Below are 15,619 nucleotides of genomic sequence, written 5' to 3' on the forward strand. Positions count from 1 at the left end.
GATGTTGAAACTAACTTGTGAAATGCAAAAAGTCAACACGCAGCTTCAAAGCTGAAAAGTGCATGTGATGTTTAAAATTATTTCCCTGTAATAATTGAAGGGGCTACTTGTAAGTAACACTATGGAAGACATTTGTGGCAGATTTTGAAATAGGATTTCAACTCCCTGGTGGCTCGTGTGTCAGTGGGAGCAGAATTTGGCAGGGTCCTTTTTAATAATTCTGTAGTGAATGCATTCCAGCCCTGCCTGTTCATTGTTGCAGAATGGGGATGGTCTCGCATTTAAACTTCAGAACACATTTGCCATGTGGTATAAAGCAAGAATAAACAGGCAGATTTTCCATTCAAACCCTGCACTGTGGGACTGGCTGGGAAAGTCTTGATTGCTGCTGTTTCAAAGTTTGCCCTCTCCCCCGCCTTCCCTATGTTAGAAAACAAAGATTATAAATTATTCAGGGTTTAATTCTGTAAATGCACGATGGAATTTTATTTCAGAGGGAGGGAGGATGGGTGAGAGCTGGAGGGGGGGGTGGAAGAGGAGGTGAGTATATGTACAAGAACAGGGCCCTCTTCTTACTGCCCCTCTGTGCACGCTTGATCCCGTGAGTTCACGTGAAGCTGTCAGAATACAAAGCCAAAGCAGAGCATCTCAGAACACAGCAATTTCTGCCACTGCCAGGAATTCCCTTGTATGAAAAAGATGTTGTGAAGGAGTGTTAAATGGAAATTAGTTCTGCGTTTGCAAACACTTCCAGGATGTGCCGGGCGGCTGGTGTGACTACACGTTCCGAACGAGGAGGAGGAGGTGCCATTACCACTGCTGCTGGAAACTTTGATACAGAGAGGATGCCTTTTTATTTTTTTTCCAGAGGCCTCCAGCATTCAGCTTAGCTCATCGGGGCTTGCTCCAGGCATCACATTAAAAACTGGCCCCGGACTGACACAGCAACAGATTGAAATCAACATGTACAAGTATGCTGATCAGCCCCAAACATGACACGGGTAGGGTACGGGGCTTGGACGACAATATCTTAGCCCCCCAGCAAGGGAGACAATGGGATGGGGATATAATGCGCCACTTGTGGTGAATGGGAAGAGTGGGGATGAAATCAAGACACCCACAGAAATAAAACATGGCCAAAGAGTGTCTTGTAATTACTTCATTATTCATTAAAACCTGATTTTAAAATATGCCTGGTACATCTCTAGGAGCATGTACAATACTGAACCTAACAGGCAACTATTACAAACAAAAGGCCCTAATAAATACCCTAGACCAGCTCCTAAGTGGATGCAGCACTGTTGAGATCACTGGAGCAGTGTATGCAATGCATGCGTGTGTGCCCCTGAACCAGCTGTGCCCATAGGAGGATTCCATCCAGCCCCCGAACACACCTGGAGGATGCCATGTTCTAGACCTACATGGCAGGCTACGCATAGTGTGGGCTCGTATCACATGGGCAAGGTCATGCTGCAGGGAGGATGCCATTTTGCATGCCCATGTAGAACTGCATGCCTGACTAAAAATGTCGGGCCCTGCCCCTGCAATGTGCTTAGTTTCACCAGCTGTGGATCTGAACACTTTTACATAGTGTATTATACATCAGTCCACTCCCCCGCTACATACAGGCAACAGCCAGTGCGTAGAGATGGACTCTGAAGATCAATATGCACAGGAAGCTGATTCTCATTTACACAAAGGCCTCTTTACCCTGCTCGAGCAGCATCAAGGGGCTTTAAAATGAATACAACTGTAATTCACACTCACTTTAAGTCTTCTTTACTCTGCCAGAGTGAGGTAAAGGGGCTTCCGTTTAAGGGAGAAGGTGGCCCAGCTCTGCCAGGGCCCAATTCAGTTTCCATTACAGTCAACGGGAAGATTCCCATTGACCTCAATAGAAGTTGGCTCAGGGCCTCATCCTAGTGAAGGAAGTGAATTCAGGACTGCAGAGTCCTTGACTGCACACAGCCTGCTGCCCCCAGTCTCCCACCCTAATAGGAAAGCCCCATGGAATTAAACAGAAAATGATCAATTATCTGTAGGATTTTTGGACTATCCTATAAAATGTAATCGCATATTAGAGCCCTAATGTAAAATTCCATGGGTGACTTTAAAAAAAACCAACCCTATAGAAATGGTCTCAGTCCCTGTAGGCATGTTTGAAGTCATTGCTACAAACTTCAGTTACATTTCTACAGAGCCCTATTGATTCCATCCCTAACAGACTGCACGGAAATTTTCCATCAATCAGATTCCTAACACCTAGAATACCCCCAGCTAATTGCAACTGCAATGGCAACACTTGGGAAGCAGGGCTGATGTTCCCAAAAGCCAAGACTCAAACAGATTCTAACCTCATTTAACTTCAGCTAAGCCCACAGTAAGTCTATTTACTTCTTTGGAGACCCCTCAGTGAAATGCTACCAGAGTATCTAGGATCAGAATGAGGCCCTTTGGGCTCCATAGATGAGACTCAACACTTTGAATTGCAGCTGACACTGGCCCAAGAACTTGTCAAAGATATTGATGATGTAATTAAATTACAGCTCCATTACAAACTTCTTTTTGTAAAGATATCTTCATGACCAAGGATCTAAGCATCAACCTATCATTAAAGGGTATAAGAAACACAAAGGGTTGATGTTTGGCTCAATACAGAAGTAAAATTCTATGGTCTGTGTTTATAGACTACATGAACTCAGAGTCTCTTCTGTCCTTAAAAATCTATGATACTTCTCTCACATACACTAGTGTGAATCAGGAGTAACTCCATAGAAGTCACTGGCAAAACTAGTGTTACAAATGAATCAGACGGTTTAGCATAAGGATATCAGTTCCATCTGGTATTTAGCTGTGACTCTTATACCTTTCCCAGACCCGAAGAAGAGCTCTGTGTAGCTTGAAAGTTTGTCTCTCTCACCAACAGAAGTTGGTCCAATAAAGCTTGTCCCCTACATTTTAGGGACAGATAGTTTAGCTTAGGATCTCATTGGGTTCATTTTATCTACATTAAATCAAAACAAAAAACAAAAGTGTGTAACCAATAGCTAACCCTTAGGGGCCAGGCTCTCTGCCGGTATTAACTGGCACTGCAACATTGACTTCAGGGGCCTCTGTACTGCTACGTCATGCAGTGTGACACAGCACTTCCCCTCTTGCCAAATTATCTAGCTACTCCGCCCAGTAAGTGCCCGAGTGTAGGACGTTAGGGCTCTGGCAGTGGAAAAGCATGGATGATCTTAACCTTTGAAGCTGGTCTTTTGATTAGATGTTCCCGTCTGATTTGGAAAACTGTAACTTTCCAGACAAATGAGATGGGAGAGCTTTTGATTGTGCAAGGTCTGACTTTCCCAATGAACTGAACGCCATCCTAGCTTGAACAATCATTAAAATCCTACTGCATGAAACACACAGTATTCTCTTGCTAAGACACAGCCGACCGGTCACTGTGTCTGCAGACATTTCTCTTCCCCTACCCCTTGTTTCAGTCACTCTGAAAATTGCTAAGCACTAACGATAACCTGTAGCATGGAGACCAAACCATGAGACTTCCGTGCTATGGGGAGAGTTGTGCCTGGTGAAGCTGGATGGGGAAGAGTATATGCACTCAAATGACAAAGCAGCATTGGCCACTTGTTTTCCAAAGCCTAAAACAATTTTTAAAAGGTCACTGCCATAACTGAGTATGCAACACTTGGGCTGAGGCGTGGGCATGGGCTGCAGGGAACTCTAGGTAACAGAGAATGCAGTGCTGGGCAAGGACCCTGGGGAAATGGTGTTCACTGTTCATTGCACATACTTTTAAAGCATCACTGTGTGTTTTAGAAGTGTCATTGCACACACATGCATCACTGTGATTTAGAGCCTTGCTTAGGGCGGCTGATTTCATCTCTAAACCATAGGAAAATAATGCCTAAAATACAGGTTACAACAAACTCAGAGCATGGGGCAGGAAGGAGCAGAGATTGCACTAGAGCAGAGATGAATCTGTACAGGAATCCTGACCTCTCTGCTCCTTCCATATGTACCGAGTTCTTCTGAGGTGCACCTGGAAATGCACGTGGTCCCTTCCACATACACGCCCCTCACCTGCACAATCTGTGACTACGCTGGGTGGAATACCTCCTGGGTTCAGACATGCTAGAGCTCATCCCTTGCAGTCTCATCTAATACAAATGAGGCCACTTGCATTTCAGGAAAGAGATGTTTTTTAAAAATCCCCCTCACTTTAAAAACGCTGAGAAGGCCAAGAATGCACAACTCACCATAGTCTTTCTTGCAGTATTTCTTCATGTTAATCTTCAGCTTCCCCTTGGACGCCTTGCAGTATGAGTCACAATCTGTAGGGGGGAGAGAAAGCGAGAGGGCAAGAAAAGATTAACAAAACAAATTAGCCTTAAAAATGCATAAAAGGCTGGGGGAGGGGGAAGCGAGAAAAGCTGCAGGCTGCCATGAATAAGCAGCATGCCTGTGATATCCATCTGCCAGGCCCCGATTGGGTCGTCTAGCAGGGGCATTCAGCAAAACCTTCCTTTCTAAAGAAAGCCTTTTACAAAGGAAGCCATCCTCCCTCCTCCCCGCCTGACGAATCCCTTTAGCTGTCTTCGCCGGGCTGCCTCTGCCTTCATGGGAGAGCCCAGGGCCTCCCTTATTGTGCCACCCAGCTCTTTTGAGAGCCACACAAATTCCCCCTGTTCTTAAACTGCAAACTGGAGCCTGATTAAAGCCCACAGAGGCCTCATTGTCACCCCTAACCCAGGCCTGTGGCAGGCTTTGGCATTCATTGCAGAGAGATTCTGGCTGGGGTCATGCTCCAACAAAAGAGGTCAGAGAGGAAATTAGCAGCCCATGAAGCATTAGCAAAGCCTTTTGGTGTCCACTCTACTGGAGTGTGCAAATAAAATACCCCAGTAGGAACATTTCATTTCTAATGGGCCCTACTGCTGTGACATGATGATTTTACTCCTCGGAACATCGGCCTGTGTTCCACTGCCACTAATGTGATGGAGCCGGGGCTGTTGCTCTGGCAGCGCTGGCAACATAGGGCTGTGTTGGCTGTGCTGGAGCAATTCCATGCATTTCAGCCCACCGGGTACGGAGTGATTCCCGATACGTCAGCGGCTCCTCCCGGCTCGGCTTTTGGCAGAGCCATTCCAGTTTTGACAGGGTGGGTCTAAGTCTGGCCATGTGGCTGGAGCAGACAACACATCATGAGGCAGCCGTGCTGCAACGTGGTGACGTAACAGCAGTACACTGCACTGCCATGAGAACGTAAGAGCGGCCAGGCTGGGTCAGACCAAAGGTCCATCTAGCCCAGTGTCCTGTCTTCCGACAGTGGCCAGGGCCAGGTGCAACAGAGGGCAAGAACGGAACAGGTCATCAGCAAATGATCCATCCCCTGTCGCCATGACACTCCACTGTGAGGCGCAAATATATTGGCACAAGGTGGTGACAAAATAACATCACATGCAACCATGCGATGGCCATGTTGTCACGGCCACACTGCACCTTGGCACTGTAACAATTTTAAATGACTTCGATGTTGGTGCTTCCACCATTGGCTTTAGAGGTTCTGTGCCCCCAAAGGGAGGGGGAAATGTAAAGGGAGTGAAAGTTTGACTCAGGCAGGAGGCCAGACTGAATAAGGGCAGATATCAACACAAAAATACCCACTCTCCAGCATCTCTCTCACCCCTCTCCCATTTTTAAGCAGTTGTTTTGTAATCCTTAAAAAAATGCAAATGCCATTGAAATGCCACTGAGAGGCACCAGAGCTCTGTGACTGAGGGCTGGGGAGGAGGAAAGCAGGAAAGGGAAGCAGTGTCAGCAAAGGGCAAGGCTGCCAGGGCACAAGCAGCTGATGGGAAGTTGCAGGTGACTTTCTGACACACCTCCCCGAGCTCACGTTCTGACCTGATTCAGTCTGCTGCTGGAGAGAAGCCTTTGGAATGTTCTAAAGAGAACCGGGCAGTTTCTGCCTGCATCTCCGCTAGCGCTGGACCCGATCTTCTGAAGCTGCTTGTAGCACCATTGCCGCTTACAACCTTGTGGCCATTCTACCTCTATTTCCCCTTCATACAGGCCCCTTAAAGAACTCACTCAGTCTCCAGTGACCTTGTAAGGTCAAATCCCCTAATTCACTCTTCACCAGCACTCCTCAGGCTGGCAACAGATTTTGTCAAATGTCCAGAACAAACACACAGCTTCTCAGCTCACCTTCTCTCCTGTAACTCCAGCATGGTCTGGCTAGGACTCTGAACCAGCATAACTTGCTCCTCATAGCTGCTGTGTCCACCAGCCCCAGCTCCACACAACATCCTGTTTCCCGAGCATCCCCTGTTTACAGGCAGGCCACCTGTACTGCCTCTGGCAAGCTCAGCTACTTTCCCAGCCATGCCCCTCTCTGCAGCATCCTGCTGCCTTTCATATCAGAATCACTAGATTCCTCTCAGGTGGGGTTCATCTTGCAATCAGGGCTGCCTTAGCCCCAGGCTCTCCAACCCATACACAAGCCACCCTGTTACACTGCTCTTATTATTTGCATTATGGTAGGGCCTGGAGGCTCCAGCTGAGATCAGGGCCTCATTGTGGTAGGTCTTGTCCAAACCCATAGGGAGAAATGGCCCTTGCCTGGAAGACCTCACAATCTAAATAGACCAAGAGTAAAGGGGTAACAGAGGCACAGCGTGGGGAAGTGACTGGGAACTAGGAACACCTTACCCACCACTCTCCTAACCTTGGAGAGGTGCAGAAAGAATGAGCGGTTTCTAAGCCCACTAGGGCCTTTGTAGTTGCAATAGCTATTTGAAACTTGAGTTACTCTCCAGAATTGCTGGGGAAGTTTGTTCTATTGAACCTGTGCTGACTCTGGTGGGAAGTCAGCACTCCAATGTGTGACAAAAACACAGACCTCTGCATTAGCCCACTGACTTCTGCTGGGACATACCAGGCATGCCTAAGTAGAAAGCATCAATTGTGCCAGCCTTACTCCTCAGCGTATGTATCCTACTCCATGAGTAGTGCCACGGATTTCTATGGAGCAAGTTACTACTCAACAGGAGCAAGAGTATCAAAATACGGTCCTGTGTTAGGTAGAACCAGTTGGAATGCACCTCCTGTATTGCTCAATATACAAGGTACAGCCAGGAGAAGTGCAGTTGCCCAACACCTTAATGTTCCATTAGTTTCAAAGGAATTTCAGTGGAATGGTATCAACGCAGCACCTATCCCAAGGGACCAGGAGTCAGGTTTCCAAAGGTATTTAGGCCCCTAAAGATGCAGATAGGCACTTAGTGGAATTTTCAAAATGTTTAGATGCCTAACTTGATGGGAGTTAGGTGCCTCGGTGCTTTACAAATCTGGGAGAATTCAAATCCCCTGATCCCAGATCTGGCCAATTGTTTTGGTGCCAGGTCATGTTTAAACCCAGAACCAGATTATTTTCTGGTTCTGGTTGGGATGTGGCCACAGTCTTGCTAAGAGACCAAGATGATAGAAATTCCATGATGGCTAATCTTCCAGACTTCCACCAGTTAGGGCTAAAATCTTGCAAGATCTCAAAATCTAACACTGATTCCACCTCCAACCCAAGCCCTAGCCCCCAGGCTAATCCTAACCAAATACACACATGGCCTCATCAGCCCATCTCCATTCGCTCCTATTGTTCTCCAGACACTAGTCTCTTGACTGCTATCAACTTTATTCCCATCCCTCAGAAGAGTGCAAATGATGATAAATTGCTTTGTGCTCTCTAAATATGATCTAATCAAAGTTGGGGCCAGAAGCAAAACCTATCATTTGAAACAACATGGTTTTCCATGCCAGAAGCCCTGCTGAGATTCCCTACCATGTTCCCAACCTGCCAAGAACCTTTTAAATGGAAAAGAATAGCCGAGGGCCAACGGATTACAGAAATCATTACGGCTTTTTGTTTTCTTCTTCTAATGTGACCCTGAATGTCAAGCAAGACTTGAAGTTTGTCCAATAAAAGATATTACCTCACCCACCTTGTCTCTCTAAGCAAGACTTGAAACACACTGGAACAGAGAGTGGATATCCCATAAAAGCATTGGCAGAAAGCTTTAGCTGGAATCTTTTATAATATCTAGCCCTTTCTTTCACTAACCCTATAGGGCTTGCATTCTGACAATCATTCAACTGCCCCATCCTCAGAGGTTTCCTGTGTAATCCTTAAACCTGTCTGCGTGTCATACCCTCTGTAGGAGTAGAGAAGGGCCAGAACTTGGTTGCAATTTATATAAAGGAGATTCTTTATGGAGGCTGCAGTCACAGACAGATCCCATGATTCTCTCTGGCTCTCAGATTGTGCTGACTAATGTCACCATGAAGAGCTACCCTAAGTCCTGGCCTGAACTTTGCAGTCATGGAAGGAACTGCTGATTACCCTGAATTCCCTTTGTTCAGACTACAGGAGATGCACTCTCCTCTTTTTGCAGTGACACTAAATGGCAGGCCAATGTTTGCAGTGGGCTAGACAACACCAGACCATCCTTTGAGGGCACAGGCCATGTCCAAGATGGGTTATTTTAATGTTGACAATGCTGAGGTCCTGTGAAAGATTCCAGATGATGAACACTGAAAGAAAACTTGTGTGGAAGAGGCTGCAAAGAGAACAAGGCCCTGACCTAACCAGAACAGACAGGGCTCTGCCCGAACACATCTGGCTAAGCAACATGCAGATCTGAGACAAGCAATCAGATTCATTGAATATGCAGCTAATGGGATTCTAGTCAGGAACAATGGGCAGGATGTTTTCTGGATACTAATGCACTACGATGATGATTATTACCAACACTTTGCCCTTCTATAGCACTTGTCATTGCAAGATCTCTAACCTTTATAAATACTCACTAATTAGGCTTTGTAATACCCATTTCACAGAAGAGAAAATGATGCACAGAGAGATGATTTATCCAAGGCCATACAGTAAGTTAGCAGCAGAAGAAACTAAAACCCAGGAGTTCTGTCTATCAATCTGCTGCCCTAACTGCAGGACAACACAGGGAGCAAGTTACCACATCCTGATACTTGTACCAAATGAAGTGAATGAAATGAGCAGCAGGGGTGTAATGTTAGTTATAAGCTAGAGCAAAAATACCCTCTTGGATGAATGGCTAATGGTTGCCTAGCCCAATCTACCCCTGATGGCGGAGGCTGCCTTGTGTCTGCTAGCTGGTGGGGGGACATGACCAGTAGACAGAGTCCCTGATCTGGGTCAAAGCTCACTTTGGGAGCGCACCACCTCTGCTAAAACCAAACAGGAGATTGTCATTGACTGAGCCAGCAGGAGCCGTTCTGAGCATGTCAATATGGGAAGGCTTTCTGTCCATCTCCTATAGCTTGCCCTGTCTTAGCATCAGGTCCAGAAGTACTGCTGCTAGAGGAAGTGGGATTAATCCCAAACCAAGAATCACCCTGGCGTTTGTCTGGAACCATGCATCTCTTCAGGAGCTTCAGAGAAGTTCAGCAATCTTTTCTCGTGGCTTAAATTCTCTGGATTTCCAAATCACCAGGCTGTTCTCATAGTATTTTCAGTTGGGCTGAGATTAGGCACTCCAAGAAATCTGCCCTTGTGAGGTTTCCAAACCCATGAGCCTGGGATAAGATTCAGAGAAGTATCCAAACTCGACTGACTCTCCAGACCGTATGAGCTCGGCCAGCCAGTATGTACTTCCTAAACGGATATCACATTGAGTCAGCAATCAGCACATTGGAGCACCGCGGGCTCAGTCCTGCTTTTAGGGCAGGGAGTAGCATTGGGGCTGGTGATTTTTAACATGACAGGAAACAGCCTAACGGTGCCCAGCAGGGATTGCTGGTAGCTGTGGTGTGAAAACATCCTCCCTGCTTCAGCAGCTGTGGATATGGAGATGCTGTGAGCCTCATGCACCAGGTGGAACCAGTTTAGTTCTTAATTAACTATCTAGTTCTCTGTTCTGGGCCGGGCACTCCCTGGCTTTCATCGCTGTCAATGAAGAGTAATTCCACTGAAGTAAGGGAGAGCTGGATCAGACCTTCCTACTCTGTCCTCTCTTCCTTTTTCTTCCTCCTCACATCTCTACTTTCTGGGCCAGGGCCTCAACTGGGTTAAATAGAACTCAATGGGCCAATTCCCCAGCTGGTATAAATCAGCATCGCGCTAAAGAAATCAGGAGGGCCAGATCCCAACTCATGTAAATCAACGTAGCTCCAGTGAAGTCAATGGGTCAGATCCCAGCAGGTGTGAATCCGCAGAGCTCCATTGGAAATCAGTGCTGATTTACATCATTGGTGGATCGGGTCCCCTGGCTCTCTCTCTGTCTTTCACCTTCTGAGCTCTCTCCTTTCTCAAACTGCTAGATAACCCACTGGAGACTGTTTCAGATGACAAATTAAATCTCTGAAACAAAGCTCAGATTTTGTGTTTGCGAATGAGCTGTTCGCATACTTAATATTAAAAAGGTTACCTTTTAGCCAAGCCAAATGCACACAGAGAGCGCTGTAGTTTATTACACTAACGTTGCCTAATGATTAAAAAAAGATTCCGCTCGAGTCCATGAAACATCATTTCAACAGCTCAGACACCGGTGGAAAGATTTACTGTGCTGCTGCTCCCTTGCTGAAAGCTGATCGCTGAGCCAAGCTCCAAGGGTTGCTGGGTGCGGGGGTCGGAAGAGGGGAGGAGACGCGACTTGCTGACAACTGGAATACGCTGAGCACTGCTGCAACGCATACAGACCATTAAAGGGATGCAGGATTCTCCCTGCCTCAATTATTTCTCCCTGTGTTCTTCCTCGCCATACGCCCATTGCCTACCAGGCTGAGTGGGAGTGGTCTGATCGTGAAAGGTGCTGAGTATCCACATCTCCCGCTGGCTTCCATGAGAGATGCGGGTACTCTCTTGCACACCTCATGGGTTAACAAGGGCCACCCATGGGGTAATCCTCTCTAGACGAAGGACATGGTTGAAGCATCAAGAGCGGGAGCTGCCTAGCAAATAGGTGAATAATTTTCACCTTAGACATTCTACTCACCCACTGTCTCCAGATGTAGTGATAGAGACCAGGATGACACAGGGCCTGCTGCGAGAGGGAGGGGAACCTGTAGTGTAGTGTAGGAACTGAGCTGTAAGGGCAATGGGGAAGAGTTGAGTTGTCATTTGTCCTGGTCCCATGGGGAGCAGTCCTGGGCTTGAGGTTTTGCCCTCTACTCTGCCTCTCAGGGATGGGCTGGAGGATAGAATCAGTCCTAGCTTTTTCTTAACCATTACAGCTGCTGCCATGTCACTGTTCGGTAATGTTTTGGCGGCCATAGCACTAAAGGGTCAGGTGACTTCCTTGAGTGGGTGGAGACTTTCCACCCCAAACAACTCCTTTGTTTTGAACCTTGCTTCTCCGGCGAGAAAGCTGGGTTCTCCCATCTCTTCTTGCCTGACAGACACGATCTCTTGCTTGAGAACCTAGCGTGCTCTCCCCCTGTACCCAGCCAGCACAAATTGCATCTGGGATCCGCTGACTCACAAGGTTACACTGGCGACCTCATGGATTAAAATCTATTTAACAAGGAGCAGGGCCGTCCCTAGTTATTCTGGGGCCCTACGCAGCCCCCCACATGGGGGTGGTGTGGGGCCCCAGGCCTCTGTGGGGAGGTGAGTGGGCAGACTGGCCCAGGCCTCTGTGGGGGGGGGGTCTGGATTGGGGGACGGGGGGAACCACCCCCCCAGCACTCACCGCTGGCGCACGTGTGACCAGGTTGCTGCACTTCCCGGTGAGTGCAAACCCGGCCCTGCTGCAGAGCTCAGGGAAGTGGGGGCAGGGCTGGAGGGGGGAAGAGGCGGGGTGGGGACGGAGCAGGAATAGGGGCCCTGGGGAAGAGCCGGAGCAGGGGCTGGAGCAGCACGCAGCTGCACAGGGCACCAGGAAATTTGAGGCACCAAATTTCCCGGTGCCCTACGCAGCTGCATACTTTGCATATGGGTAAGGACAGCCCTGACAAGGAGAAACCACAGTACAACTCAACACTGGTCACTAGTCCAGCATCTTCCGTCTGAGGGCTCAAGTGCATTACAAACCTGAACTAACCAAACCATAAAAACTCCCTTCATTGTATCATCCCTGTTGCCGACAGATGGGGAAATCAGGGCCCAGAGAGGTTTAAAGAGCCAGTTTTCAAACGTGGACACCTAAATCCATATCCTTGACCCTAAATACCCATTTTAAGCACCTAAATTCTGATTTAAGGGAGTAGATCAGCATTTGGGTGGCAAACAAAGGACATCAAAGGCCTCCTTTAGGCATCTATTTAGAAAATTGAAAATACAGGAAATCTGAGGCAGGGCTAAAACCCAAACCTCAAAATTCCCAGGTATATGTTCCTCCCACCAGCCCATGCTTCCCTTTTCGATGGGCTGAAGACCTGCCAATATCAAAGAGAGGGAAAACATCATGAAAAAAATCCTAACATTTATAATGGGAGTGACTGGATGGTTTTCCATGAGAAAACACGAACTGGGAAGGCAGTTGCTGAGTCTGAGTGTAAACTGAACAAGAGGGAGTTTGGAAAGACGCAATTGGTACTACTTGTTCTGAGAGCGATCCAAGGTCTTAGAGCAGGTAGCAGGCGGCTGTTTTGTGTCCTTTTCAGCTTAGTAAAATATGTCAGCAATGCATTTACAGGCTTCATGGCTCTGCCTGTCCCCTTGATCTAGCTAACTCTCTGGCCGTGTGAAGGGCTTCCGCGGCTAAACACCTTGTTTGTTTTATTAATTTTTTTTCTCCCCAAAAAAATCACTTTAGTTTAAAAAACAATGTTCTCCCTCCATCTTTTTAGGGAGTGTTAGTGCTGGTGAGAGCCAGGCATGGTGCAGTCAGGTGCTGGACAACCAGCCACACTCAGCTCTACCAGTGCACCTCCTTCCTGATCTGGGAGAAAGCTGAGTGAATAATGGCTTTTTTGGTTCAGGAACTAACCTGAAAAGTCCAAAAAAATTTTCAGATCGATTCAAACTGAAACTATATTTTTGGATTTTTTGCTGAATCAAAAAAAAAATGAAAAACTTTCATCTAGGTCAACCCAAAACAAGTTTTTTTCATTTTGTTTTGGTTAATTTTTGGGTGGTTTCCTTCCTCCCCCTTTTTTTTTTCTAAATGAACCACCTTTCTAAGAAAAATGCTGTTTGAAACCGAAAAATGGAAATAAAATGTTTTGAAATGGTCAAAATGAAATATTTGACTTTTCAGAATTTTTTTTTTTTTGACATTTTTTTCAGGCCAAACTGTTGTCAAATTCAATCCAACTTCACTAATTGTTTCAATGCTCCCCAAAATGTATTTTTTCTCCAAATTTAGTATTTGCCAAACATTTTCTGCCCAGCTCTAGCTGGAACACGTGCAAGGCAGGGACTTCCCATCATACCCAGTTGCACCCTGGCTTTAGGATGCCTACTAGTGTTCACAAGGGGAGGCTAAGCTGCAACCAGGAAACTTACTTCACTTGTGATTTAAAGATGATCTTCACAACATTACTAAAACCACACTGCTGTAGTGGAAACCAAATGCCGCTCAGATATAAAGTGTTAGAAACATTTAAAATCATTTTCAGATTTGGGTGCCTAACCTAATACTGATGTAACTGCCTAAATATAGATTTAGGTGCTTAACATTGAGCACCCAGATTTGAACATTTGGCTTTAGCCCATCAGTGACTGAAACTCACCCCCAGGCCCCGCTCCTATTGCACAGTCACAAGGTTCAGATGCACCATGGATTGCCATCTTTCACCTGCTACAGCTCAGAAAGCCTCCCCTCCATGAGAAGGCTGCAGAAGTTCTAGAGTTAGTGCATACAGGCTGTCTGCTGGTGTGAGGTGAATCTGGTTGTCCCCCCAACCCCCCAGTAGTAAGCATTCTTCAAAGTGTTCGAGTTTCTTGTTCTGCGCCTTTTGGGTATGAAGTCAGGCTGTCATAGAGCAGAGCAGGGACTACGGAGTGTTTGGATTTCAAATGCTCCCAAATCTGGCACTTCATCCTATTACAAAGATTGGGTTAGTCTGAGAAATTCAGATCTGGGTCTTGCTTTGTATCTCAGACACCCCCAAAGGGTTCTGGATCTGGGGTGTTGGTTTGGGCCTCTCTGTTAAAAAGACAAGACTGTAGGGAAAAACAGGCTTCACCTCCCTCTCCTCTCCATCCCCCTCCTTCACCTTTTCCCCCCAGATGCCCCCTGTACGCTCCAGTGCTGCTGTATTGTAGATGTGACTAGTAGAATGAATGAGAGGAAGGCTGTATCAAGAGGCAGCTGATGGAAAGTAAAAGACCCCATTTCAACTCGTTATGTAGCAGAATGGCTCCTACCCTGTTTATCTATTGTGCAGGTTTTAAAGAAAGGCTAAATGAGGTTTATAAAGTGCTCTGCAATTAGGGTTGCCAACTTTCTACTTGCACAAAACCAAACACCCTTATCCCGCCCCTGCCCCACCCCCTTCTCTAAGGCCCTGCCCCCACTCACTCCATCCCCCGCTTCCTCTGTCACTCATTCTCCCCACCCTCACTCACTGGCTCATTTTCACCGGGCTGGCTCAGGGGGCTGGGGTGCGGGAGAGGGTGAGGGCTCCAGCTGGGAGTGTGGGTTCTGGGGTGAGCCCAGAAATGAGGAGTTCAGGGTGCAGAAGGGGGATCAGGGCTGGGGCAGGGGGTTGGAGCATGGGCTCCAGCTGGGGGTGCAAACTCTGGGGTGGGGCTGGGGATGAGGGGGTTGGAGTGTAGGAGGGTGAGCTGGGCTGTGATTGAGGGGTTCGGAGGGCAGGAGGAGGATCAGGGCTGGGGCAGGGGGTTGGGATGAGGGTGTGTGTGTGAGGGCTCTGGCTGGGGGTGCGGGCTGTGTGGTGGGGATGGAGGGTTAGGGGTGCAGGAGGCTGGGATCGAGGTGTTTGGAGGACAGGAGGAGGATCAGGGCTGGGGCAGGTGGTTGGAGCCTGGAGGGTGGTCGGGGTGCAGGCTCTGGGTAGCGCTTACCTAAAGCAGCTCCCGGAAGCAACAGCATGTCCACCCTTCCGGCTCCTACACAGAGACGCAGCCAGGTGGCTCTGCACGTTGCCCTGTCCACAGGCACCGCCCCCGCAGCTCCCACTGGCTGCGGTTCCTGGCCAATGGGAGCTACAGGGGTGGCACTTTGGGCAGAGCAGTGCACAGAGCCAACCAGACAAACAACGGCCCGGTCAGCAGTGCTTACTGGAGCCACCAGGATCCCTTTTCGACTGGGTGTTACAGTTAAAAAGCGGACACCTGGTCACCCTATCTGCAATGGTAAAGTACCAGGTGAGTGCTATGTATGATTGCTAAGGTTCCCAGCTAATACCTGACCGTCTACTGAAATAAAAGGAGTTAGAGCAGTGAGGAATTTGGCCCTGAACTTTTGGACACTTCTTCAAGATGACCATCCAAATCTTTTGTGCTTTCCCCAGCACTAGAACCACATCAGGCTCCCATCCAAGGAGGACGGTTTTAATATTGCTGCAATTTTACCACAGCTGATGTTTCAGTAGCAACCATTAGAATCATTCTATGGAGTGCCCGTTGTGCTGCCCAAACACGCTCCCTCCAAACTAGCTGCTACTTTATGTC

The 15,619-nt window shown here is 47.7% G+C and overlaps 2 protein-coding genes across 4 annotated transcripts in view; one reads left to right on the plus strand and one right to left on the minus strand.

Moving 5' to 3' along the window:
- Positions 1-15,619, plus strand: part of STX8 (syntaxin 8) — a 355,548-nt gene that overhangs the window by 213,400 nt on the left and 126,529 nt on the right. The gene's annotated exons all lie outside the window — the stretch shown is intronic.
- NTN1 (netrin 1) overlaps positions 1-15,619 on the minus strand; it is a 200,932-nt gene that overhangs the window by 22,106 nt on the left and 163,207 nt on the right. For all 3 annotated transcript variants that reach the window (XM_074972028.1, XM_074972026.1, XM_074972027.1), the window contains one exon: positions 4,266-4,340. In XM_074972028.1, the coding sequence (XP_074828129.1) occupies positions 4,266-4,340 (75 nt within the window). The remainder of the gene's footprint in view (positions 1-4,265; positions 4,341-15,619) is intronic.

This window comes from Natator depressus, chromosome 14 (genome assembly GCF_965152275.1).
Source record: "Natator depressus isolate rNatDep1 chromosome 14, rNatDep2.hap1, whole genome shotgun sequence".
Classification (NCBI taxonomy): domain Eukaryota; kingdom Metazoa; phylum Chordata; order Testudines; family Cheloniidae; genus Natator; species Natator depressus.